Source organism: Protopterus annectens, chromosome 9.part0, assembly GCF_019279795.1.
Source record: "Protopterus annectens isolate FY-2018-M chromosome 9.part0, PAN1.0, whole genome shotgun sequence".
Taxonomy (NCBI): Eukaryota; Metazoa; Chordata; order Ceratodontiformes; family Protopteridae; genus Protopterus; species Protopterus annectens.
The window spans coordinates 1240980884-1241006736 of NC_056743.1; the positions used below are offsets into that span (position 1 = coordinate 1240980884).

The 25853-nt window shown below is 39.2% G+C and overlaps 1 protein-coding gene across 1 annotated transcript in view; it reads left to right on the forward strand.

Moving 5' to 3' along the window:
- Positions 1-25248, forward strand: part of LOC122811969 (alpha-1,4-N-acetylglucosaminyltransferase-like) — a 410220-nt gene extending 384972 nt beyond the window's left edge. The window contains exon 2 of the mRNA XM_044084168.1: positions 22413-25248. Coding sequence (XP_043940103.1) covers positions 22413-23003 — 591 coding nt within the window. The 3' untranslated portion in view covers positions 23004-25248. The remainder of the gene's footprint in view (positions 1-22412) is intronic.
- Positions 25249-25853: the final 605 nt, after the last annotated feature.

Genomic DNA, 25853 nt, shown 5'->3' on the forward strand with positions numbered 1-25853 from the left:
CGTGGCAGTGTCTCCACTATGCACGTGTACATGTATGGCAGTGTCTCCACTGTGCATGTGTACATGCATGGCAGTGCTGCAGTGGATCATATGCTGAACAAGGAGCAGTAAGACTAATACCAGTTGTGTCTGAAACAGGCCCCTGGGGATTTGGAGATGACACAATGGTTAAGGTGCTTACCTCACATTTAAAAGACAGAGGACTTGATACTCACTAAGAGAAATTGACTAGGCTTAAAAATATAGTCTACCAAGGCAGCTAACCTAGTACTCCTGTATGAACCCATGAACCTATAACTGGTGTGTGAAGTAAAGAACTAAGCTAACTGGGCCTGAGGTCTCCTAACTGCTGTAGTCATCTATTTCTCATTACCCCACACACACATTTTCTCCCTTGTAGAGATGTATATTGACTCATTTCATGGAGATTTTGGATGGTACATCTTTGATGTGGTGAAGACCAGCACAGTAGAATAGCCATGCATAGTTCACTAATGCCAAGATGTTCTAATGAGATGCCAACAATAGACACAGTGTCACATGACAGGGTATTGGGGACATTACAGAGTTTTTCTGTGGGTCCCATTTGTGCAAGTAATCACAAGTGGGAGTCTGGGTTGTCTCACCTCCCCCCATTTCTGCATGGCAGTGTGAACCTATAGACACCTATATTTCCCAGAAAATAATGGGACAGGATCTGCTATGGACTATGGACCTGATGAAGGCCAGACTGCATTGTGTTAATGGAAACCAGATAAGTCTTGGCCAAGGACCTTAGAAAGTGGACTGTTAAGTCAGTCTTTTATTTGGACACTACACTGAAGAAGAAACCAGAACAAGCTTACTGCCTGACAGTATAGAATGCATATAGGGCAAATGGAGTCACAGCATGGCTGCAATACAACAGAACCTTTATGAGTATCATGGACAAAGATAAAAATCTGAGATGAGAAGTTAACTACACCCACACACCCATATCTGGTTAAGTATTATGTTTGACAAAGTTCTGCCAGTTGATAAAAATAAATGAAGTCACATTGTAGGCCACATGGGACTTTCAAAAGTAAGAAAAGTCTCTACCCATCTTGCAGGTTTGTTCATTAATGTTCTGTGCTTGATTTAAATGTGTGTTTTTAAAAGTTTTAGGGAGTAGGTAGGTTTTTTGGCCTAGAGGCCCTCAGATTGAGGATGGAGCTGGTGAGAATATGCAGCTGACAACAGAGGTTAGGTTAAAGGTTTATTTTGTGGTGGTAGGGGGACCCACTTTTTTAATGGAAGACAGATGTTGTTATATTTATGTTCAGACACCAATCAAGTAAGAAGGGCTTTAGTCACTACTGACATAGTACCCTAATCAAGGCCATTTTTGATGCAGGGTTTAAGCTGGGTTTTCCACTGCAGGCAGAAGGTCAGGTTTAGCTGTTGAATGCAATAAATAAAATCAGTTCAGGGATAGTAAACTAGTCTAAAGCACTCTACAAATAAACTACACTGGGTGGCGCAGTGGTGCAGCGATTAATGCTGTCGCCTCACAGCAAGAGGTTCTCAGGTTCGATTCTCGGCTGGGGTGCCTTCTGTGTGGAGTTTGCATGTTCTCCCTGTGTTCGCGTGGGTTTCCTCCGGGTACTCCGGTTTCCTCCCACATTCTAAAGACATGCTTCTGGAGCATTTCTCCCCGGGCCTCCGCTGAAAACAGGATCTGTGGAACCTAGTCGGACTTTCCCGGTCAACAAATGTTAAATAAATAAATAAACATAAATCAATAGTATATGAACTTTCTGACCTACCCCTGTATTCTCATTTTAAGGCATCTTCTTTAAGCTTGGTACCTAAAAATGATTGGAGATTCTGTTTGATCTAGCACCTGCACTTTACAAAGTGGGTGGGGGATGTTAATAAAGGCAATAACAGAGAGACAGCCAAAGTGCAGTACACTTCTGTAGATGATGCCATTGCCCTAATAAGGGCAAGGACAGAACCATGGAGTGCAACCATAGACACAGAGTCAGCTGTCACCAGATTTATGGATATGGCTTAATGGTAAATATTACTATGACAAAACTATGCTCATAGGGCATTCAGTGCCATGTGCTACTACCTAAAACTGCAGCATGGAATTGCAGTGGATGTAACCATCAATGTACCAGAAAAGGTATGTAATGCATTATATAGGTAACTTTTCATTACTGGTGCTAGCCAGCAGTAAGCAGGGCAAGAATCAAAGCAATGCAGGATCTCTGCAAGCAGCTACAAGTACAATTGATAGAGAATAAATTGGAGATTCCAACAAAGAAAACACATTTTCTAAGCTTGGAAGTACATATTTGTAAGTAGGTCTTTTCCGGCTTCCTGCTAATATGCTGAGGCTCAACATGATGCTAAAACTGAGAGGTAAAGAAAAAGCTAGGAGGGGTGATGTAATGTCCCTTCTAGGTTTGCTGAAGTCTGCTTGCAAGACAATTGCTCTTGATAGGAAATTTACCCAAAGTGTTGCAACCATAATGTATTGCTTAAACTGGCAAAGAAAATTATATCCCTGACAGCACATTTCATTAAGGATAAGAAGATACAGGCTTTGGATCTGTGAGACAACAGAAGAAGACATTCATTCCTGAGGAGGTATAGAAGAGTGGATATCTATCATAGGCGCATTACCTTTGGAGTCATGGGCTTCCAGCACCTTAAAACGGTTGAGTGCAATTGGTAGGCAACTGCTCAGGGCTGCCTGCTTATGGCTGCCATTTGGATTTGCTTATATAATACTTACCGCATAGCTGGTGTGAGGGTAATGCAATACAGACCATTAGGGTTCACTTTATGGCTCTCGGGTTTGTATTTCAATCTCAAGGGTTAGTGAACCTGACAAAATATAGGGAAGTCAATAGGGTAGTTGAAAGGAGGAGACAACTTCTCACTAAGCATGGCAATCAGAGCCAACCACTGGGCAAGTTTTTGTTGCTGCCTCTTAGACAGGTTACAATCCAGATTAATGTCATATGCAGTAATGGCAGTCTTTTCTCTGGTGTTTCATAGCAGCATATCTCTCAACCTCTTGGCACAAGGCAAAATAATGGGTGGACAAATTTAAAATATTGCTCTTATAAACTTAGAAAGCTGCTAGAATAATAGGTTTTACATCGGCATGCATTTTCTCAAGGATGTGAAGACAAAGGAAATTCAAATGCCTGTCATTATTTAGCGGCTTCAGTCTTCAATGATTTTCCAAAAAAACACAAATTTTATGAGGAATAGACCAAAAATATTTGACAAAAATCTGGCCATTCTGAAAAATCTGGACAGATGAGGAGTATGTATACTGGAGATTTTGCAATCAATGAGTTATTATAGGATTAACGAGAAAGCATTATTATTCTTCTGTGATGCAGGATGGGTACTGTCCATTGAAGAGGCTGTATTGTGGCCCATGCCATTTAAAAAGGATTGGGATGAAAAGATGGTTTACCTTTGAAAGGTTGAAAATCAACCTACCGAACAGCCTTTTGTGTGAACTGGAATAATGAAAATTGTCAGTCTGATCTGCACCGAAGTTCGAAAATCAGTGAATCGAAAACCAGATTTGCTGATTTTCGAACTTCGATTCAAGACAAAGTGTAATGCAGGGGGACTGTGCCCCCTGCACCCGCTACTTTATTATTCTAACTCTGAGGTCACACTACAGTGGGGAAAGGGTCCACTTCCCGATCCCCACTATAGTGCATCTCACACCAAAAATGCAATGAGCGAATGTTACTGTGCATTCGCTCATTGCACATTTGATGCATTTTGTTTGTGGCTTTCTGAAAACTTGAAAAAGTTGTTTTGGACTTTTGTATTTCACACGTGCATTACACACATGTAAAGGTAAACTGAAAAGGCATCTAGCTACTTTTGGGAAGGGCTTCTGTCCCACTACTATACCCCATTTTGATGGCTCATTATGCTCAGGGACAATGGTGCAGAGGTGTGATAAGCTGATTTGGTATACATGGATGAAAAAGGAGAAGGTCCTGGTACACAGAATTTTAGGTCATTCTCTGTGAGGCACTGCTGTATGTGGCTATTTATGCTGACAGGTTTTCAGTTCAGTCACTAATAGGCATGCCATCCAGGTTGGCAAGAGAAGGTCCCTAAATAGATTTTTTTCTCAGTAGAGGTTAAAAATAAACCTGATAAATCAGCTTCATGGAGTTATTCAGGCTTATTTAGAATACATTTTGAAAATTAACTACAAGTGCATTGAACAGTGGAAATGATTCAGATTATGAGCTGCTAATGAGCTTCTTCATGCAGTCCAAGGTTTGGATCCCCTAGCTTCAATTTTCATAATGGCTGAATCTGAGCATTTCACTTAACCAGACAGTTCTATTGTGCTCTGTGCAGATCCCCAAACTGGTGCACCTCATCTCAAAATGAAGAGAGAAAAAAATGTTTTCTCTGCTCCTGCAACTGTAGCAAAATTTACCTTGCATTAAGCACTTCAGCAAGACATAAACACATTTTTGGGATTCGTTTAGCAATGCTCCTGCTGTACTCCCACACCATCAGCACTTGCCAATCACACCTCTGGCCAGCTTGGGCCTGGGGCAGTCATCTCACCCTAGTTTTACCTCTGTTGTGCATAGTATCTATGCATAAACCTAAAAAAATGCAACATTAATAAAAGAATCAAGTTAATTGTATTGCCTTCTGTTTCAGGTACAATGATGGTAAGGCTGCTGCACCACTCTCCATTTCTTTTGCGCCCAGAAGAGCATGTAACAGAGACCTGGTGGCAACCAGCTGGGTTTTGATTTAAAACCAGGTCAGGCTTGTGTGGTACAGTAGTTAGGGCAATACAACAGTTTTTAAGAAAGCAGCAGAAAAGTCATAGTATACTCAATCATTTGGTTTTAATGACATAAATTTGGCCACCAAAGGATAGTTGGTTCAATTAATATTAAAAGATAAAAGTTACTTGAAGTATCTGATGCCTGCAGTAAAAATGATTTTGTCAGGAATGATTCTCCGGTTGGTATGCTATATAGTATATAGTCAAAAGGGTGTAGAGCAGGTTCATGAATATGTTAATAAAATCGTGACTGGGGAAGCAGAGTTTTTGAATTGCATCATTTAATGCCACTGAGATTTAGGGGGTCGGGATTCACCTTAGTACAGGGCCGATGGAATTTGTTTGACAAAGATGGGGTTAGATTTCTTTAATTTGGTCATAATATTCTTGTTGCAGGAGCTTAGGTTGCACTAAATGGTCCCAAAAAAAATATGGTGGGGTGGGGTGGAGTGGGGAGAACAAGGAAAGTAGTAGAAGTTGTGTCTTAGAGGAGGATGGAGGTACACCATGATTCTAACAGACAGGGCTGGTAGGTAGAAAGGTTCTTAACTAGGATGCAAGTTTTAAATCCAGGACCTGCAGTGGATGTGACACCTCTAAAATATTCTAAGTAGGAGATTAAGCATAACTGTAAATGATGATCCAGGAAAACAGACTACAGTATGACTGAAAGTGATGGACACAGCACCTACCAATGGTGGACCAGGCTAGATGCCTCTTCTGCACTGACTGGGTGAGGTAGGCTGTTTGATGCAGCCAAGCTATCTAAGTGGGCAATCCATCCACTGAAAAGGAACATGTTCTGGGTCTTTGTTCTTTCAGCATCTACTGCCCTATAGAAGGATTGAAGTGATGAAAGCTCCAGATGGTATAAACTACCTGATTAACCAGTTATATTAGCTTGTGAACCTATTAACATTTGAATGACTAATAAGAAAGTTGTAGTTAAATGTGTGTGTGCGTGTGTGCGTGCGTGTGTGTGTGTGTGTGTGTGTGGTTTTACAGAGAGCAATACACGCACACACACAGACACACACACACACACACACACACACACACACACACACACACACACACACACACACACACATATGCCAAAGAGCCACAGAAACTACAGAGAGAGTCACACTAGACAAAGACAGCAATGGTCACTACATAGACAGGAGCCGGCACACAGATACAGAGGTAAACAAAATTCAAAGACAGAGAACTATGCAGAGACATTGACATATGGAAAACACAGACTCACAAAGCCTACAAAGAGACATGCAAGACAAACACATGGACATAAGACAAAGCTATGGGACACAGAGTTGCTTGCAAATGAGAGTGCCACAGAGGCTACAAAGAGAGAGAGAGAGATAAGCACACAAGGCCGACACTCATGCAACTACAGAGAGTGAGATAGGCACAGAACTCACACACACACACACACACACACACACACACACACACACACACATATGCCAAAGAGCCACAGAAACTACAGAGAGAGTCACACTAGACAAAGACAGCAATGGTCACTACATAGACAGGAGCCGGCACACAGATACAGAGGTAAACAAAATTCAAAGACAGAGAACTATGCAGAGACATTGACATATGGAAAACACAGACTCACAAAGCCTACAAAGAGACATGCAAGACAAACACATGGACATAAGACAAAGCTATGGGACACAGAGTTGCTTGCAAATGAGAGTGCCACAGAGGCTACAAAGAGAGAGAGAGAGATAAGCACACAAGGCCGACACTCATGCAACTACAGAGAGTGAGATAGGCACAGAACTCACACACACACACACACACACACACACACACACACACACACACACACACATATCTACACACCAAACAAAGCCGTGCAGCCTACAGAGACTGCAAAGCAAAAGGCAATAACACTCAAAGAGCCACAGAGACATATATGTACAGAAAAGGTAAAGAGATAGACACTGCATACACTGAAGACACAGATAGAGAGCCAGAGACTCCAGAGATGCAGATGCACACAAAAAAGACAGACACCACACTAACAGATATTTGCCATCCCTGGGTAATACCTTTATTGCCAGTATGGAGCTATCTCCTCATCTTTTCTGATTCCTTTTACTCCTTTTACTGTGCCAGATAAGCAATCTTGGTGTTCCTCGTCATGCTCACCTTCAGTAATTGCACTCATCCTTCTTGTCTTTCTTATTAGTGAATCCTGCCACTATCAGACATCCTCATAATCACATAATAATAATACCTTCTTGTTAACCAGACAGGCCCACTGGATATAAAGTCCTTTTTCACAGATGACCCAGAGGAAATGTCTGGTTAAGTCACATAGGAAAATGAGAGCGGAGGGAATCAAACCCTGTACCGCAGAAAATACAGCTCATAGCTTTATCCCTCTGCATCAACTGCCAGACTCAATCCATCCTGTCACTTCTAGCTGCCTTCGTAGTCTGACTGATGAATCTGGATGATCCTAGCTATTGCATCCATGAATTCTGTTGCTCCTAGTTATTATATCCATGAATCCTGCTATGCTTAGGTATCACATCTAGGAATCCTGCTGCTCCTGGCTATCATATCCACAGATCCTGCCACCTTTCACGCTCATCATATTTAACGTAAAGGCTGGTGGTCATACCTTCTGAAGTAAGTAAATCAAACTGGACATGGACCACAGTATTGTTATACATGAAAGACTAATGTGCTCAGCCTTAGTCTTCTACTCAACATGCACCTCAGTACTGTATTATAAACCTTCAAAATATACCTCATTACTGTATTATAAACCCTTAACAAGCACCTTAGTACTGTATTATAAACCCTTAACATGCACCTCAGTACTGTATTATAAACCTTCAAAATATACCTCATTACTGTATTATAAACCCTTAACAAGCACCTTAGTACTGTATTATAAACCCTTAACATGCACCTCATTACTGTATTATAAACCCTTAACAAGCACCTTAGTACTGTATTATAAACCCTTAACAAGCACATCAGTACTGTATTACAAACCTTCAAAGTGCACCTTAGTGCTGTATTATGAGCTCTCCACACGGACCCTCAGTATTGTATTACAAACCTTCAACATGCACCTCATTATCGTGTTAGAAACCCTCAATGTGCACCTCAGTACTGTATTATAAACCCTTAACAAGTGCCTCAGTACTGTATTATAAACTTCAACGTGCCCACAGTACTGTATAATAAACCCTTAACAAGTGCCTAAGCACTGTGTTATAAAGGGTCTATATTAGATCACTGAATGCTTAGGTAAGCGAACGGTGATTAATCGACCCCATGTAAGCAAAAGCTTACAAAACTGGTTCGCCCCCCACACCCCCCTACGTAAATATACCAACTCCAAGTCTGCACTACAGTGCCGAAAATGGCAAAGAACCGAAGCGTCCAAGTGAATTCTTTCCCAGGAAAAGAATTCGCTTACATGCCGCTTCAATATTTTGCAGTTTCGGTTTTGTCAGTTCAACCAAGACGTATTCGAAAACATGCGTCTTCAGTCTGCTGATAGGAACCCTGTTATAAACCCTCAACATGCACCTCAGAACTGTTTTATAAACCTTCAACATGTATCTCAATACTGCATTATAAGCCCTCAACATGCACCTCATTACTGTATTATAAACAGTCAACATGCACCCCAGTACTGCATTACAAACCCTCAACATGCACCTCATCACTGTATTACAAATCCTCAACATGTACCTCAGTACTGTATTACAAACCTTCAATGTGCACCTCAGTACTGTATTACAAACCTTCAATGTGCACCTCATTTCTGTGTTAGAAACACTCAATGTGCACCTCAGTATTGTATTATAAGCCTTCAATGTGCCCTCAGTACTGTATTATAAGCCCTTAACAAGGACAGCAGTACTGTATTATAAACCCTTAACAAGCACCTCAGTATTGTATTATAAACCCTCAACATGTACCTCAGAACTGCACTATAAACCTTCAACGTGTACCTTAGTACTGTATTATGAGCCTTATAGACGCACCTCAGTACTGTATTACAAACCTTCAACATGCACCTCATTACCGTGTTAGAAACCCTCAATGTGCACCTCAGTACTGTGTTATAAACCTTCAACATGCACCTCAGAATTGCATTATAAATCTTCAACCAGTATCTCAATACTGCATTATAAGCCATCAACATGCACCTCACTACTGTATTATAAACAGTAATGTACCCCAGTACTGTATTACAAACCCTTAACATGCACCTCATCACTGTATTTCAAACCTTCAATGTGTACCTCATTACTGTATTACAAACCCTCAACATGTGCCTCAGTACTGTATTACAAACCCTCAATATGCACCTCATCACTGTATTACAAACCCTCAACATGTGCCTCAGTACTGTATTACAAACCTTCATCATTCACCTTAGTACTGTATTATAAACGCTCAACATGCACCTCAGTACTGTATTACAAACCTTCAACGTGCACCTCATTATCATGTCAGAAACCCTCAATGTGCACTTCAGTACTGTATTATAAGCCTTCAACATGCCCTCGGTACTGTATTGTAAACCCTTAACAAGTGCCTCAGTATTGTGTTATAAACCCTCAACATGCACCTCAGAATTGTATTATAAACCTTCAACATGCATCTTAATACTGCATTATAAGCCCTCAACATGCACCTCATTACTGTATTATAAACAGTGAACAAGAACCTCGTTACTGTATTACAAACCTTCAATGTGTACCTCATTACTGTATTACAAACCATTAGCATGCACCTCAGTACTGTATTATAAACCCTTATCAAGCACCTCAGTACTGTATTATAAACATTGAACTTGCACCTCAGTATTGTATTAAAAACCCACAACATGCACCTCAGAATTGTATTATAAACTTTCTACATGCATCTCAATACTGTATTATAAACCGTCAAAATGCACCTCATTACTGTATTACAAAATGCCAACATGCATCCCAGTACTGTATTACAAACCCTCAACATGTACTGCAGTACTATATTACAATCCATGTGCACCTCAGTAATGTATTATAAACCCTTAACAAGCACCTCAGAATTGTATTATAATCCCTCAACATGCACCTCAGTACTGTATTACAAACCCTCAACATGCACCTCAGTACTGTATTACAAACCTTCAACGTGCACCTCATTACTGTGTTAGAAACACTCCATGTGCACCTCAGTACTGTATTATAAAGCTTCAATGTGACCTCAGTACTGTACTATAAGCCCTTAACAAGCACCTTAGTACTGTATTATAAACCCTTAACAAGCACATCAGTATTGTATTATAAACCCTTAACATGCACCTCAGTACTGTACTACAAACCTTCAACGTGCACCTGAGTACTGTATTATGAGCTCTCCACACGCACCTCAGTACTGTATTACAAACTATCAACATGCACCTCATTACCGTGTTAGAAACCCTCAATGTGCACCTCAGTACAATATTATAAACCCTTAACAAGTGCCTCAGTACTGTGTTATAAACCCTCAACATGCACCTTAGAATTGTATTATAAACCTTCAACATGCATCTTAATACTGCATTATAAGCCCTCAACATGCACCTCATTACTGTATTACAGTCAACATGCACCCCAGTACTCTATTACAAACCCTCAACAAGCACCTCATCACTGTATTACAAACCCTCAACATGCACCTCAGTACTGTAGTACAAACCCTCAACATGCACCTCAGTACTGTATTACAAACCTTCAATGTGCACCTTAGTACGTATTATGAGCCCAACACACGCACCTCAGTACTGTATTACAAACCTTTAACGTGCACCTTAGTACATATTATGAGCCCTCCACATGCACCTCAGTACTGTATTACAAACCTTCAACATGCGCCTCATTACCGTGTTAGAAACCCTCAATGTGCACCTCAGTACTGTATTATAAACCCTTAACAGGTGCCTCAGAATTGTATTATAAATCCTCAATATGCACCTCAGAATTGTACTATATACCTTCAACATGCATCTTAATACTGCATTATAAGCCTACAACATGCACGTCATTACTGTATTATAAACCGTCAACATGCACCTCAGTACTGTATTATAAACCTTCAATGTGCACCTCATTACTGTATTACAAACCTTCAATGTGTACCTCATTACTGTATTACAAACCCTCAACAAGCACCTCATCACTGTATTACAAACCCTCAACATGCACCTCATCACTGTATTACAAACCCTCAACATGCACCTCATTACTGTTTTATAAACCATCAACATGCACCTCAGTACTATATTACAAACCTTCAATGTGCACCTCATTACTGTATTACAAACCTTCAATGTGTACCTCATTACTCTATTACAAACCATCAACATGCATGTCAGTACTGTATTATAAACCCTTAACAAGCACCTCAGTACTGTATTCTAAACATTGAACTTGCACCTCAGTACTGTATTAAAAACCCTCAACATGCACCTCATAATTGTATTATAAACTTTCTACATGCATCTCAATACTGTATTATAAACCCTCAAAATGCACCTCATTAATGTATTACAAACTGCCAACATGCATCCCAGTACTGCATTACAAACCCTCAACATGTACCTCAGTACTGTATTACAAACCTTCAATGTGCACCACAGTACTGTATTATAAACCCTAAACATGCACCTCAGTACTGTACTATAAACCCTCAACATGCACCTCAGTACCGTATTACAAACATTAAACATGCACCTCATTACTGTATTAGAAACACTCAATGTACAACTCAGTACTGTATTGACAACCTTGAATGTGACCTCAGTACTGTATTATAAGCCCTTAACAAGCACCTCAGTAATGTACTACAAACCTTCAACGTGCACCTTAGTACTGTATTATGAGCCCTCCACACGCACCTCAGTACTGTATTAGAAACCTTCAACGTGCACCTCATTACCATGTTAGAAACCCTCAGTGTGCATCTCAGAATTGTATTATAAACCTTCAACATGCATCCTAATACTGCATTATAAGCCCTCAACATACACCTCATTACTGTATTACAAGCCTTCAATGTGCACCTTATTACTGTATTACAAACCTTCAATGTGTACCTCATTACTGTATTACAAACCTTCAACAAGCACCTCATCACTGTATTACAAACCCTCAACATGCACCTCATTACTGTTTTATAAACCATCAACATGCACCTCAGTACTGTATTACAAACATTCAACATAGGTTCATAGGTTCATAGGTTCATACTAGGCTATCTGCCCTGGGGCAATTATAAGCCTAGCCCTATTTTGTTTGGCTTACGCCACCCCTTGATTTGAGTATACTGTGCCCTTTTTAAGGTTTAATTTGCTGTGCCTCTGTCTAATAGTGACACGGAAGTAATCCCAGGGACAAACCTACGATCCCCCATCCACTCATCAAGATTCTTCTTGAAGAGATTCAGTGAGGTGCTCTGCCTAACATGAATTGGAATTCTATTCCAGAGCAAAGGGAGCCTCTGGGTTATGAATCTGTCCCTCCAGCAAGCTCTATTTATTTCAGTACTGAGGTTCAGGTCCCTCGAGCGTGTGGCTCTAAGGGATTTAGATTTACTGAGGTGGAGCATGTCATTTAATTCTGGATTGGACATAGCTTTATATGTCAGGCATAGATCACCTCGAAGTAGGCGGTATGCAACTGAGTAGAGCTGGAGATTTTTAACTGAGCAGCATATGGCATCTGTTTGAGTCTCTTGATCCTCTTGGTGAGGTACTTTTGGGGTCTTTCTAATTGCTGCAGGTGTCGGGTAAGGTACATCCCAAAAGGGGCATTGTATTCTATGATGGGCCTGATGAGAGATGAATAAAGGGGCACGATTACCTCTCTTGATCTAGAGGTGAATCCTTTCATGATGAGGTGGGCTATGTAAAAGGTCTTTCTAACCACTTTGGCAATGTGGTTGTCAAAGGAGAGATTGCTATCAACTTGGGTCCCCAGATCCCTAATTTCTTTCTCTGTACTTAATGGGTTACCGCCTATGTGGTAATTTGTGGGCACATTGTTTTTGCCAAAGGGTATGACTGTACACTTTTTGGCATTTAGCTTTAGACCATGGCTCTGGCACCAGTTATCCGTCTCTGTGAGACCTTTTTGAAGGATGTTTGTGTCATCTGGAGAGTTGATTATGGCGCCTAGTTTGCAGTCATCTGCGAACTTGGTGAGCCATAGTCCTCCCACGTTTGTCTGTACCTCGGAAAAGTATATACCGAACAAGAGCAGTCCCAGGACAGACCCTTGTGTGATGCCACTTGTGACCGGCTTCGAGTCTGACATGGCTACAGCAACTCTCACTCTGTGGGTTCTGTCTTTGAGCCAGTTTGTGACCCATCTTGTGACATAGGGGTTTATATTTAAGCTGGATAGCTTATCTATGATGCCCGAGTGGGGTATTGTGTCAAGTGCCTTTGCTAGGTCCAGATAGGCTGTGTGGACTACCTTCCCTTCATCTATGGCTTCGGTGACTGTTTTGAAGAAGTCAACCAGGTTCAAAAGGCAGGATCTGCCCTTGATGAAGCCGAACTGGGTAGGAGCTAGTGTCTGTAGGTCCCCAATGTCTTTGTTTATAAGCTCCATGATGATCCTCTCCATAGCCTTGCAGACTAAGCTAGTCAGGCTTATGGGGCGATGGTTTCCAGGGTCCGTAGAGGCTCCACCTTTGTGGAGTGGGACCACTGTTGCTGTATGCCATTCTGTGGGCACATATCCTGTAGTGAGGCTGAGATTGTACAGCTGTCTTATTTGAGGGATTAGTTCTTCTTGGAGTTCATGTAGGACGCAACCCGGGACACCATCTGGTGCCATGGAAGCAGTGTTTTTTGCTTTGGAGAGGGCAGCCTTCACCTGAGCATCAGAGATGTTTGGGAGGCAGCCCTCTGCCGGGATAGATACTTGCTCTTTTTTTGGGGGGGAGGGGGTGGAGAAGTTTGCACTGAACCTGTCTGCCAGGATATTGGTGATGTCTGTGGGTTCAGTGTATTTTTTGTCATTTTAGAATCAACTCAGAACAAGTCTGGGAGTTGCATCCCAGGTTCCTAACATAACTGAAAAAAGCCTTATGATTGTCTTTAGTGTCCTGAGCAATTTTTCTCTCGAAGCTGGCCCTGGAGGATTTTATGAGGGATCATAATTTTTTGCTAGTACTGATCAGAGATGCCTTTCCTATTAGGGATTTTGCTCTATCATGTAGCAACATGCACCTCAATACTGTTTTATAAAATCTCAAAATGCACCTCAGTACTGTATTATAAACCCTTAACAAGCATCTCAGTACTGTATTATACACCTTCAATGTGCATCTCAGAATTGCATTATAAACCTTCAACATGCATCTCAATACTGAACTATAAACCCTCAAAAAGCACCTCAGTACTGCATTGTAAGCTCTCAGCATGCACCTCAGTACTGTATTAAAATCCCTCAACATGCACCTCAGCATGTGTTATAAACCCTCAACATGCACCTCAGCATGTGTTATAAACCCTCAACACGCACCTCAGCATGTGTTATAAACCCTTGGTGTGTACCTCATTACTGTATTATAAACCATCAACATGCACCTCAGTACTGTATTACAAACCTTCAATGTGCACCTCATGACTGTATTACAAACCATCAACATGTACCTCAAGACTGTATTATAAACCCTTAATAAGCACCTCAGTACTGTTTTATAAACATTGAACATGCATCTCAGCACTGTATTAAAACCCCTCAACATGCACCTCAGAATTGTATTATAAACCTTCAACATGCTTCTCAGTACTGCATTATAAACCCTCAAAATGCACCTCAGTACTGTATTACAAACCACCAACATGCATCCCAGTACTGTATTACAGCCCCTCAACATGTACCTCAATACTGTATTGCAAACCCTCAGCAAGCACCTCAGTACTGTATTACAAACCCTCAACATACACCTCAGTACTGTATTATAAACCCTTAACAAGCACCTCTGAATTGTATTATAAACCCTCAACATGCACCTCAGTACTGTATTACAAATCCTCAACATGCACCTCAGTACTGTATTACAAACCTTGAATGTGCACCTCATTACTGTGTTAGAAACACTCACTGTGCACCTCAGTACTGTACTATAAACCTTCAATGTGCCCTCAGTACTTTATTATAAGCCCTTAACAAGCACCTCAGTACTGTATTATAAACCCTTAACAAGCACCTCCGAATTGTATTATAAACCCTCAACATGCACCTCAGTACTGTATTACAAACCTGCAACGTGCACCTTAGTACTGTATTATGAGCCCTCCACATGCACCTCAGTACTGTATTACAAACCTTCAACGTGCACCTCATTACTGTGTTAGAAATCCTCAATGTGCACCTCAGTACTGTATTATAAACCCTTAACAAGTGCCTCAGTACTGTTATAAACCCTCAAAAAGCACCTCAGTACTGTATTGTAAGCCCTCAACATGCACCTCCTTACTGTATTATAAACCATCAACATGCACCTCAATACTGTATTATAAATCCTTAACAAGCACCTCAGTACTGTATTATAAACATTGAACATGCACCTCAGTACTGTATTATGCACCCTTAATAAGCACCTCAGTACTGTGTTATAAACCTTCAATGTACACCTCTGAATTGTATTATAAACCTTCAACATGTATTTCAATACTGTACTATAAAGCCTCAAAAAGCACCTCGGTACTGTATTGTAATCCCTCAACATGCACCTCAGCATGTGTTATAAACCCTCAGCATGCACCTCAGCATTAGTTATAAACCCTCAACGTGCACCTCAGCATGTGTTATAAATCTTTGGTGTGCACCTCATTAATGTATTAAAACCCAAACCAGATAACTTAAAAGTAAAATCACATGTCAATTGCAGTTCGTAAATCAGTCCTGGAAAAAAATATTTTTTTACTGAAGTTGATCTCGCAGATTCATGAGCATAGATCACATCTCAGCAATCTTACTGGCACTCCATATATTTTCAAAACCACTGCTGAAAGAAAAAGAACTGAAAAGAAAAGCTGTGCATACACCTAGAATTTTACTAAGACCTTGCAAATTTTCTTACCAGTGAAGTCTTCTGGGAGTTTGCCACATGATAATCTTTGTACTGTTTATGATCAATTGAGTGCACAGCTAAACCTGTCTTAGCTGTCTCATTGATGACTGCAGGTATGTCTTTATTAAGAGTTTAAATTTTAAACTCTATGCTCTGCAATAGCCAATGTAACAGACACTGTCAAATAAAGCCAAAGTGCAGTAAACGTATTTGTATAGCTGTCTTATTACTGGTTTGGAATGAAATAATTTAGCACAATAATTGGTGATGCATCAGTGTGGACCATACAAGCAAGTTTTTTCAGTTTATAGTAATTGATGTCACAGTGGCAACTTGTCTTGTCTTCAATTGTTCTTTAAGACTCTTGCATTGTTGGATCAAGGTGTATTCAGCAACATCAATTAGCACTTTAAGACTGGCTAAAAATCCAAAGGCTTTACCAAATTCTGACACTTTTAAAACAGTCTGAATGACAGTAGTGTAGTATCTGACAGCATACTGAAAAAACATCACATTAAACTCAACATATTGTTCATAGTCAAAGTAACACTTCCAACTTTTTAAGTATTTGAAAACTTAAAGGAAGTCCTGCATCTTAGGACACCAAGAAAAAAGATTACTTCATCATGGGATCCTAATTACTTGTTAGAAAACTCCTTGTCCGATTTGAGCAATGGCAGCTGCACTCCTGCAATTATTCTCCTGAAAGATCCTTTTTTGATGGTTGTCACCAGTGCATTAATCTCAGAAATTCAGGTGTTAATTGTTAGGAACAAGTTTTAGTTTTCCATCAAGAAAGGAAGTCCCTCTGTACCAATCCTGCGTTTATCCCAAAGGTTGACAAGGATCTTTGCTTTAATCAGGTCATTCACCTGCCAGTCTTTTTCTTAACCTTCAAAAAAAGAGGGAAACCCCTTCAACTCTTTGATATGCAGCAGTAGCTAAGATTTTCTAGCTTAAGAATGGAAATAAATGAAACGTCAACATTGTGTAGTTGGTGTGAGATCGCCCATCAAGAAAGAAATACGTTACTGTCCATAATTCACACTATGCAGACTGTGTGAAATCATCTGTTAGTACAGAAGCACACAATGTTACTATCTGTAATTCACACTGTACAGTCTGTGTGAGATCACCTATTAGTACAGAAGCACACAATGTTACTGTCTGTAATTCACACTATACAGTCTGTGATGATCTATTAGTACAGAAGCACACAATGTTACTGTCTGTAATTCACACTGTACAGTCTGTGTGAGATCACCTATTAGTACAGAAGCACACAATGTTACTGTCTGTAATTCACACTATACAGTCTGTGATGATCTATTAGTACAGAAGCACACAATGTTACTGTCTGTAATTCACACTGTACAGTCTGTGATGATCTATTAGTACAGAAGCACACAATGTTACTGTCTGTAATATACACTATACAGTCTGTGTGAAATCATCTGTTAGTACAGAAGCACACAGTGTTACTGCCGGTAATTCACACTATACAGTCTGTCTGAAATCATCTGTTAGTACAGAAGCACACAATGTTACTGTCTGTAATTCACACTGTACAGTCTGTGTGAGATCATCTAGTAGTACAGAAGCACACAGTGTTACTGTCTGTAACTGACACTGTTCAGACTGAGATCCTCTATTAGTACAGAACCACACAATGATACTGTCTATAATTCACACTATGCAGTCTGTGTGAAATCATCTGTTAGTACAGAAGCACACAATGTTACTGCCGGTAATTCACACTGTACAGTCTGTGTGAAATCATCTGTTAGTACAGAAGCACACAATGTTAATGCCGGTAATTCACACTGTACAGTCTGTGTGAGATCATCTAGTAGTACAGAAGCACACAGTGTCACTGCTCATAATTCACACTAAACAGTCTGTGTGATATCAATTATTACTACAGAAGCACACAATGTTACTGTCTGTAATTTACACTGTACAATCTGTGTGAGATCATCGATTAGTTCAGAAGCACACAATGTTACTGTCCATAATTCACACTGTACATTCTGTGTGAGATCAGCTATTGGCATAGAAGCACACAATCTTACTGCCCATAATTCACACTCTACAGTCTGTGTGAGATCATCTATGAGTACAGAAGCACACAATGTTACTGTCTGTAATTCACACTGTACAGTCTGTGTGAGATCATCTATGAGTACAGAAGCACACAATGTTACTGTCTGTAATTCACACTCTACAGTCTATGTGAGATCATCTATTAGTACAGAAGCACACAATGTTACTGTCTGTAATTCACACTGTACAGTCTGTGTGAGATCATCTATTAGTACAGAAGCACACAATGTTACTGTCTGTAATTCACACTGTACAGTCTGTGTGAGATCATCTATTAGTACAGAAGCACACAATGTTACTGTCTGTAATTCACACTGTACAGTCTGTGTGAGATCATCTATTAGTACAGAAGCACACAATGTTACTGTCTGTAATTCACACTGTACAGTCTGTGTGAGATCACCTATTAGTACAGAAGCACACAATGTTACTGTCTGTAATTCACACTATACAGTCTGTGATGATCTATTAGTACAGAAGCACACAATGTTACTGTCTGTAATTCACACTGTACAGTCTGTGTGAGATCACCTATTAGTACAGAAGCACACAATGTTACTGTCTGTAATTCACACTATACAGTCTGTGTGAGATCACCTATTAGTACAGAAGCACACAATGTTACTGTCTGTAATTCACACTGTACAGTCTGTGTGAGATCATCTATTAGTACAGAAGCACACAATGTTACTGTCTGTAATTCACACTATACAGTCTGTGATGATCTATTAGTACAGAAGCACACAATGTTACTGTCTGTAATTCACACTGTACAGTCTGTGTGAGATCACCTATTAGTACAGAAGCACACAATGTTACTGTCTGTAATTCACACTGTACAGTCTGTGTGAGATCACCTATTAGTACAGAAGCACACAATGTTACTGTCTGTAATTCACACTCTACAGTCTATGTGAGATCATCTATTAGTACAGAAGCACACAATGTTACTGCCTGTAGTTCGTGATATTGGGCTTCACAAAATATATGTTAAAATTCTGGGCCAATGTAATACTGCATGGATAGAAGTGGCCCCAAAAGTAATTCTCCACTAAATACACACAGCAGATATAAATTAACATAATGCAGAGTGCTAATCAATTTATTTTCCATTCCAGTAAATGCCTTCTATTTGATAAAAATTTTCTAATAACAGGTACCTTCTACTTTAAGTAATATATATGCATTTGTGTGTGTGTGTGTGTGTGTGTGTGTGTGTGTGTGTGTGTGTGTGTGTGTGTGTGTGTGTGTGTGTGTGTGTGTGTGTTTGTGTGTATTGATCCATCTATATATATATATATATATATATATATATATATATATATAAATAAAATATATATTTATATATATATATATATATATATATATATATATATATATATATATATAGATATATATGTCTATATTAAATTGTTGACTAGAAAAAGCTGACTTACACAATGTTGAACCGGAAACATCAAAACTCTGGAACATTAACTAACATAACAAATATGTTTTTTGCAGTGAAAGCAAGCAGACCCCTCCTAATTATAAATTTGAACTTCAGACAGAGCTACACTGGGGCAGAAGCAAGTATTTGGATCTGATGAAGGTTAAGTTATGCAAAAGTGCTTAGCCTATATTTTATTTTGTCTATTAAAGTGTAATTCAGTTGTGGCAGTCCCGCTGGTTATTTTTATTTTGTATCATCTGCATAAAGGATCAAGTTGAGGTGGGACAGGTCAGCTGTTATATCCTTGATAAATAGAGTAAATAGCAGTGGACCAAGAGTTGATCCTTTTGGAACTCTTATGTTAATAGCAGAAAGGAGTTTCCTAGATGTACTTGGAATCTTGTCTGTTGCACTTTATGGATGTTACTGTAAAGGAGATTCTATGCATCACAGAGTGTTCGGGAAAGCAGCAACAAGTATCAAAGGACAGTACAGAGATGATCTCCTGAGAAGAAGAAGCAGAATATAGAATCCATTTGGAAAATCACATGCAAGCAGGAAGGTTACTTGTCCCAAAATTAAAGTAGTTTTCTTTGTCTGAAGAGCATTCAGTCCTATTATGCTCCTTGAGTATCCAACATCCATTCTAAAAGTCATCTATGCAGTGTGATAGCATGTCTGGAACTTGGTACCAATATCTATCTATCTATTTGGGAAATCACATGGAGCTTTTCTCCCTGGGCCTCCACTGAAAAAGGGCCACTTGCCCAGTTGGAGTATTTCCTGGTTAACAAACATAAAATAAAAATAAATAAAGAAGGAATAATACTTCTCCCATATTAAAGCAGTTGTCTGAAGAGCATTCAGTCCTATTGTGCTCATTGAGTATCCAACATCCATTCCTAAAGTCAGCTATGTAGTGTGATAGCATGTCTGGAACTTGGTGCCAGCATTTCTCTCTGTCACTCTCTGTCTCTCTTCCTCTCTCTCTCTCTATATACACACACACACATACAGACACACAAACCACCGACACCAGATAACCGACAACACACAAAACCGACAACGCAAAACACCGAACACCATTACACCAACACACTAAAAGTAAACAACACATTACACTACATCGCATAGCCACTAGCCCTAACCCAAACCCTAACCCTAAGGTCCGACACTACCGCACACTTACCCTACCTGTACCCTAACCCTAACTCACTTAACCCACCCCTAACCCTAAGGTCCGACACTATCGCACACTCACCCTACCTGCACCCTAACCCTAACTCACTTAACCCACCCCTAACCCTAAGGTCCGACACTATCGCACACTCACCCTACCTGCACCCTAACCCTAACTCACTTAACCCACCCTAAACTAAACTCCGTCACGATCACACACTTACCTTACCCGAACCCTACCTCCCTACCTCCGACACTACCGCACACTCACCTATCCCACACCCTAACCCAAAATCCCACAACAACGCACACTTACCTTACCGATCTTAACTCCATCACAATCGCACACTTACCGAGACGCGCTCACACGTTACCCTAGTCGCTGTATCCGCTGTCGTCACATCACCTTTCCGGTAAACTTACCTGTCGGTCATTTCATCTCCCTCTTCCGCGTGTCGGTCAACTCGATTTCGGCACATCACCTTATCGGTAAACTTACCTGTCGGCCATTTCGTCTCCCTCTTCACAGACGGTCAACTGCGTTTTCGGTAATTTAAAGTAGACCCATATATATATATATATATATATATATATATATATATATATATATATATATATATATATATATATATATTAGAAAACATAATGGGCAATAATAAACAAATAATATTCACTCAGTTGCAGGTGTGCACTGTTTTTTGTATACTTATTGAATTATGGGATAATTACCTGAGTCATAGTAATGATGGAAGTGGTAAAACTCTGTGAGATATCTGCAGGTCTCAGTTGTGGATTGTCACTAAATACACTGAATAGGAAGAGAGTTTGAAATAAACCCCCTTTAGGGGAAAAGAAAAACATTCAGTCAATTTCTGTTTATGGATCTATCATTCTGTTCTGTGTACAATTCATACTTTTATTATACAATGGAATAAGATTTAACAAATTAAGAAAGAAACGCATTGCAACAAAATAAGAAATGACATTATTTTCTGCTATATAAGTGAATTTGACGATGTGGTACAGTCCTGGGTAGTGTTACAGTAAAGCTGGCAGTGTGTCAAGGCACTAGTTGTCATGTTGGCCATTTAGAAGTTTTAATAACATTTACCATTTAACATCAGATATGTGACACACACACGCACACACACACACACACACACACACACACACATATATATATATATATATATATATGTGTGTGTGTGTGTGTGTGTGTATATATATATATATATCTACACACACACACACACACACACACACACACACACACACACACACACACACACTTATAGGTTTACCATCAAAATGTTGACTGACACATCATCAAATCCACTCATACAAACCCGGAACTCTAACGTCTGAAAAAGTTGAACACAGATATTCCAAACCGGAAAATCTCACCCCATTTTTGACCCCTGTTAGCACTTGTTTTTAGGTATGGAGTGGTCGGAAATGTCGTGTTCGGTTTTATTTCTGCATTCTGAAAATTCGGCAGTACTGATTTCTCGTAAATTTATTGACAATGTGCACATTTGACTATGTGCAAGCAATATTTTGATGGTAAACCATATATATCTATATATCTATATATACATGCATACACAGATATAAGGGCATCGTTTCTTTTTTATTGTTTCTGTATACAAGCCAGCTAGGACCTTAGCCATCCATAGCTCTGTCCTCCATTCTAACACTCTTTATATATATATATATATATATGTGCATTAGTGCAAGTCATTTAACATTTTTTTTTGTTCTCTACAGGACAAACTACGTAAAGAGACCCACTGGATTCGAATCACTTCAGATGCCTACAGACTTGCAATTATGTGGAATAGCGGTGGTTTATATTTTGACACTGATGTTATTACCATTAAGCAAGTACCTATTGAAAATATTGTAGTTAGCGAGTCGAACGAGTATGTCAGTAGTGGAGTATTTGGATTTCATAAGCACCATCCATTTGTTATGGAATGTATGAAAGATTTTGTTCAAAACTACAATGGTGCCATTTGGGGGCAGCAAGGCCCTCTGCTTCTGACACGAGTGATAAAGAGGGCATGTGCTCTTCCTCAGTTCAGCAAATTGCAAGATTTTTCATGTGATGCCAAAAACCTGACATTCATGCACCCAACCCGTTTTTACCCTATTGACTGCTCACAGTGGGAAAAATATTTTCAAGTCTGGGAGAAAATCCCAGATTTCTCAGATTCTTATGGTCTACATTTATGGAATTACATGAACAGAAACCAAATAAAGAAAATGATTGTTCCAGGAAGCAACACCTTGGTGGAAAATCTGTTTATAAAGTACTGTCCAAGCACTTATGATGTCCTTATAAAAAATGGGAAATAATAACAGTGTGCTTATTTATAAGTAAAGTAAGTATTCCACTGAAGAACAAATAATTAAATGTTAATCACCTGCTAATCACACCTATGTCTCTACTACAAACAGTAACCTGTAAATGATTCATATCCCAGTCCCACGCTTACACTTACCACAGGTGTCAGAACCTGTCAAAGATTTGGGATGCATCGTTAGGTTTAAAAAGGCCCTTGTGGTCATTAGCCTACTAAACACATATGAACCTATGAACACCTAAATATAGAGTATTTAAAACAAAACTTAAACAAGAATGCAGTTCACATACAACTACATACAACTAATTTTTATTTATGTAACAACAACAACAAGCATTTAACAGTAGTAAAAGCCGAAAGACACAACAACAGTTTCTGTGCATGTCTCTGTTTCACACCAAAAATATTTTAGAGCTATATACTCAATAAATTATATTGCAGAAGCATTGTCAAACCCATGGGCACAGTCAGTTGTATAAATAGGAAGTTATACATTAGACACAAAGACAAAGGAAACACTCAAGAGATAGATATAATGGTAATCAGCAACCACAAAAGTGCAAACCACTGGCTTCTGACATGAATACTACGTGCCAACAACACTCAAGGAACATGTGTAAGCTAAGCATATATGATTGCAGCTGCTTGTAGTACATACAGTACTCAACCAGCATCCCAAGCTAAGAAGTGTACTGATATGGAACTGCAAGCTCATGATTTACTGTACATTATTCTCTGTTGCAGCCTGGACATTAGTAAGTAAATTTGTCACACTGTGGTACCACTATAATGTGTGGAAATGTGTATGAGAGCAACAGTTATACTGTCCCATAATGCATCATAATTATATAAACCAATCAGAACAGCTTATTAGAATGAAAAGGCAATATACAAAAAAAAAAATCTAAAAGGTTTAGGATTTTTGGATGGAAGTGTTTGTATAATTATGTTTTAAATCTCAAGTACTTCAAAGAATTTTTTTTCCCACAGGCAGACAGTCAAGTATGATAGGAAAGAGAAAGGTACTTGGCAACATGTTTATGGAAATTCAATGTGTTAGTAGATTTTAGAAATTCCCTGCACAGTACTTTTGTCAGAAATTATTCTAGCAAAGGAAATGTTTCTTTTGAAACCGTGTCTAGAAACTGAATTGCCTAGACGTAATAACACTCTGCTCAGTTCAATGCTATTGGTTATTACTTGAAAATGGAAATCAAAAACTAAACTAATTGCAACAAAATTATTGAATGTTGTGAAGGAGGTAAGAGAATTGGAAGTGGGATCTTTAGAAAAGTAGAGGTGCAAACTACAGAGAAATTAAAGAAATATGTGGGAAGACTACATACAGAATGATGTTCCCGAGGAAGAGGAATGACATTTCAGGACAGACCTTAGTAATGTTTGTAATGTTAAAGTGAATAATAATTGTTGCTATATATGCAGAATGCATGAAAAGGAAAAGAGTGGTTTGCTTTCTCTTTTTAATTGAATGTGTACCCCTGTTACTATGTAATATGTCATGTTAATAAAAGGGTTAAAAATTATATGACAGTCCCATAGAACAGGGTGCCCACTGGTGAGGGTCTTCTATAAGTCAATGGCTAGACCTCCAGCAGCTGAATAATATGGACAATCTGCCGGCAACAAGGAATGTGTTTGCACATTCAAAGACCTCAGTCTTAATATTGACATCATGTATATATTGCATACATGCTTGTTGTGACAGCACTGAACACAAGAGGTATACTCCATTGATTCATAGGTGCATGGGTAATTACTATGCTAATAATGCTTGGGGGGGGGGTAAGTCTAGCCATGCTTTTCAGATGTGAGAATCAAACCCTGTATCTTGTGTCCATTAACTAAACCCCTTAACCATTATATCAACTCCCCATCCCCTAGGTAAGTCATAGTTCCTTCCTTCTTTTTTCTGGTTCAGTGGTTAATCAAACATTATTTGGTGTCTGAATAAGTTTCTATTAGCGATGTCACTAGATGCACTAAAATCTTAACAGTGTGTGTTTCATATCACATTTAAGTTGAGATGAGAATGGTTCTTAAGATGATATATATCATGAAACAAGAAATAAATATATAAGGCTTTTCTTTTCCCTAAGAGTCACTGTGTAGAATATGCAATTTATGAAGCAATATTTGTAAAATAATGATGTAGATCACTGTGATAACTGTTATACTGATTGTTTTTGTTTTAATAAAGAGAAATAAACAAAAAAAAATGTTTCTCTACAAAGTATTTTCCCTATCTCGAGTACTGTCACACCTCTTGTTTGCCTTAGTCACACACAGTGGTATACAATGGTTATTCCTCTGACTGCTTGCTCTAGTACTGTTTTCTATTTGCTTTAATATTTTTTATTGTTGTCTTTGGGCTGAACCTGAGAGTATACATTAGATCTGTGTTCTACCCTGATTAATAAATAGATACATAAACAGATACTCTGTTCATTGAATTGTACAACATATAACAATGCCAACTATGTAAGATTTTACTGTGCAATATGTCAGAAATGTGAAATATGGCAAAATGTATAACAGTTCTACAAAACAGAGAAAAGCACACAAGTGTTGTCGTTTTTTTTATTTGATTTTAAACTCATTTTAACACTCTGTATCTGCTTTAGCTAATATCTTTAATCCTATATTAGTGATTCCAGTACATAGCTGGGCTACATTTTTGCTGATTAAAGTGGTCTAACTGTTGTTATGAAGCCCTGGTTTCATTCCTGTATAATGAGTATGTCAGGCTAGTTCAGGACTTGTCTTTGCATTGGGGCAGTTCGAGGCCAGTCATCTCAAAGCTAAGAGGCTATTTGGTTTCCCT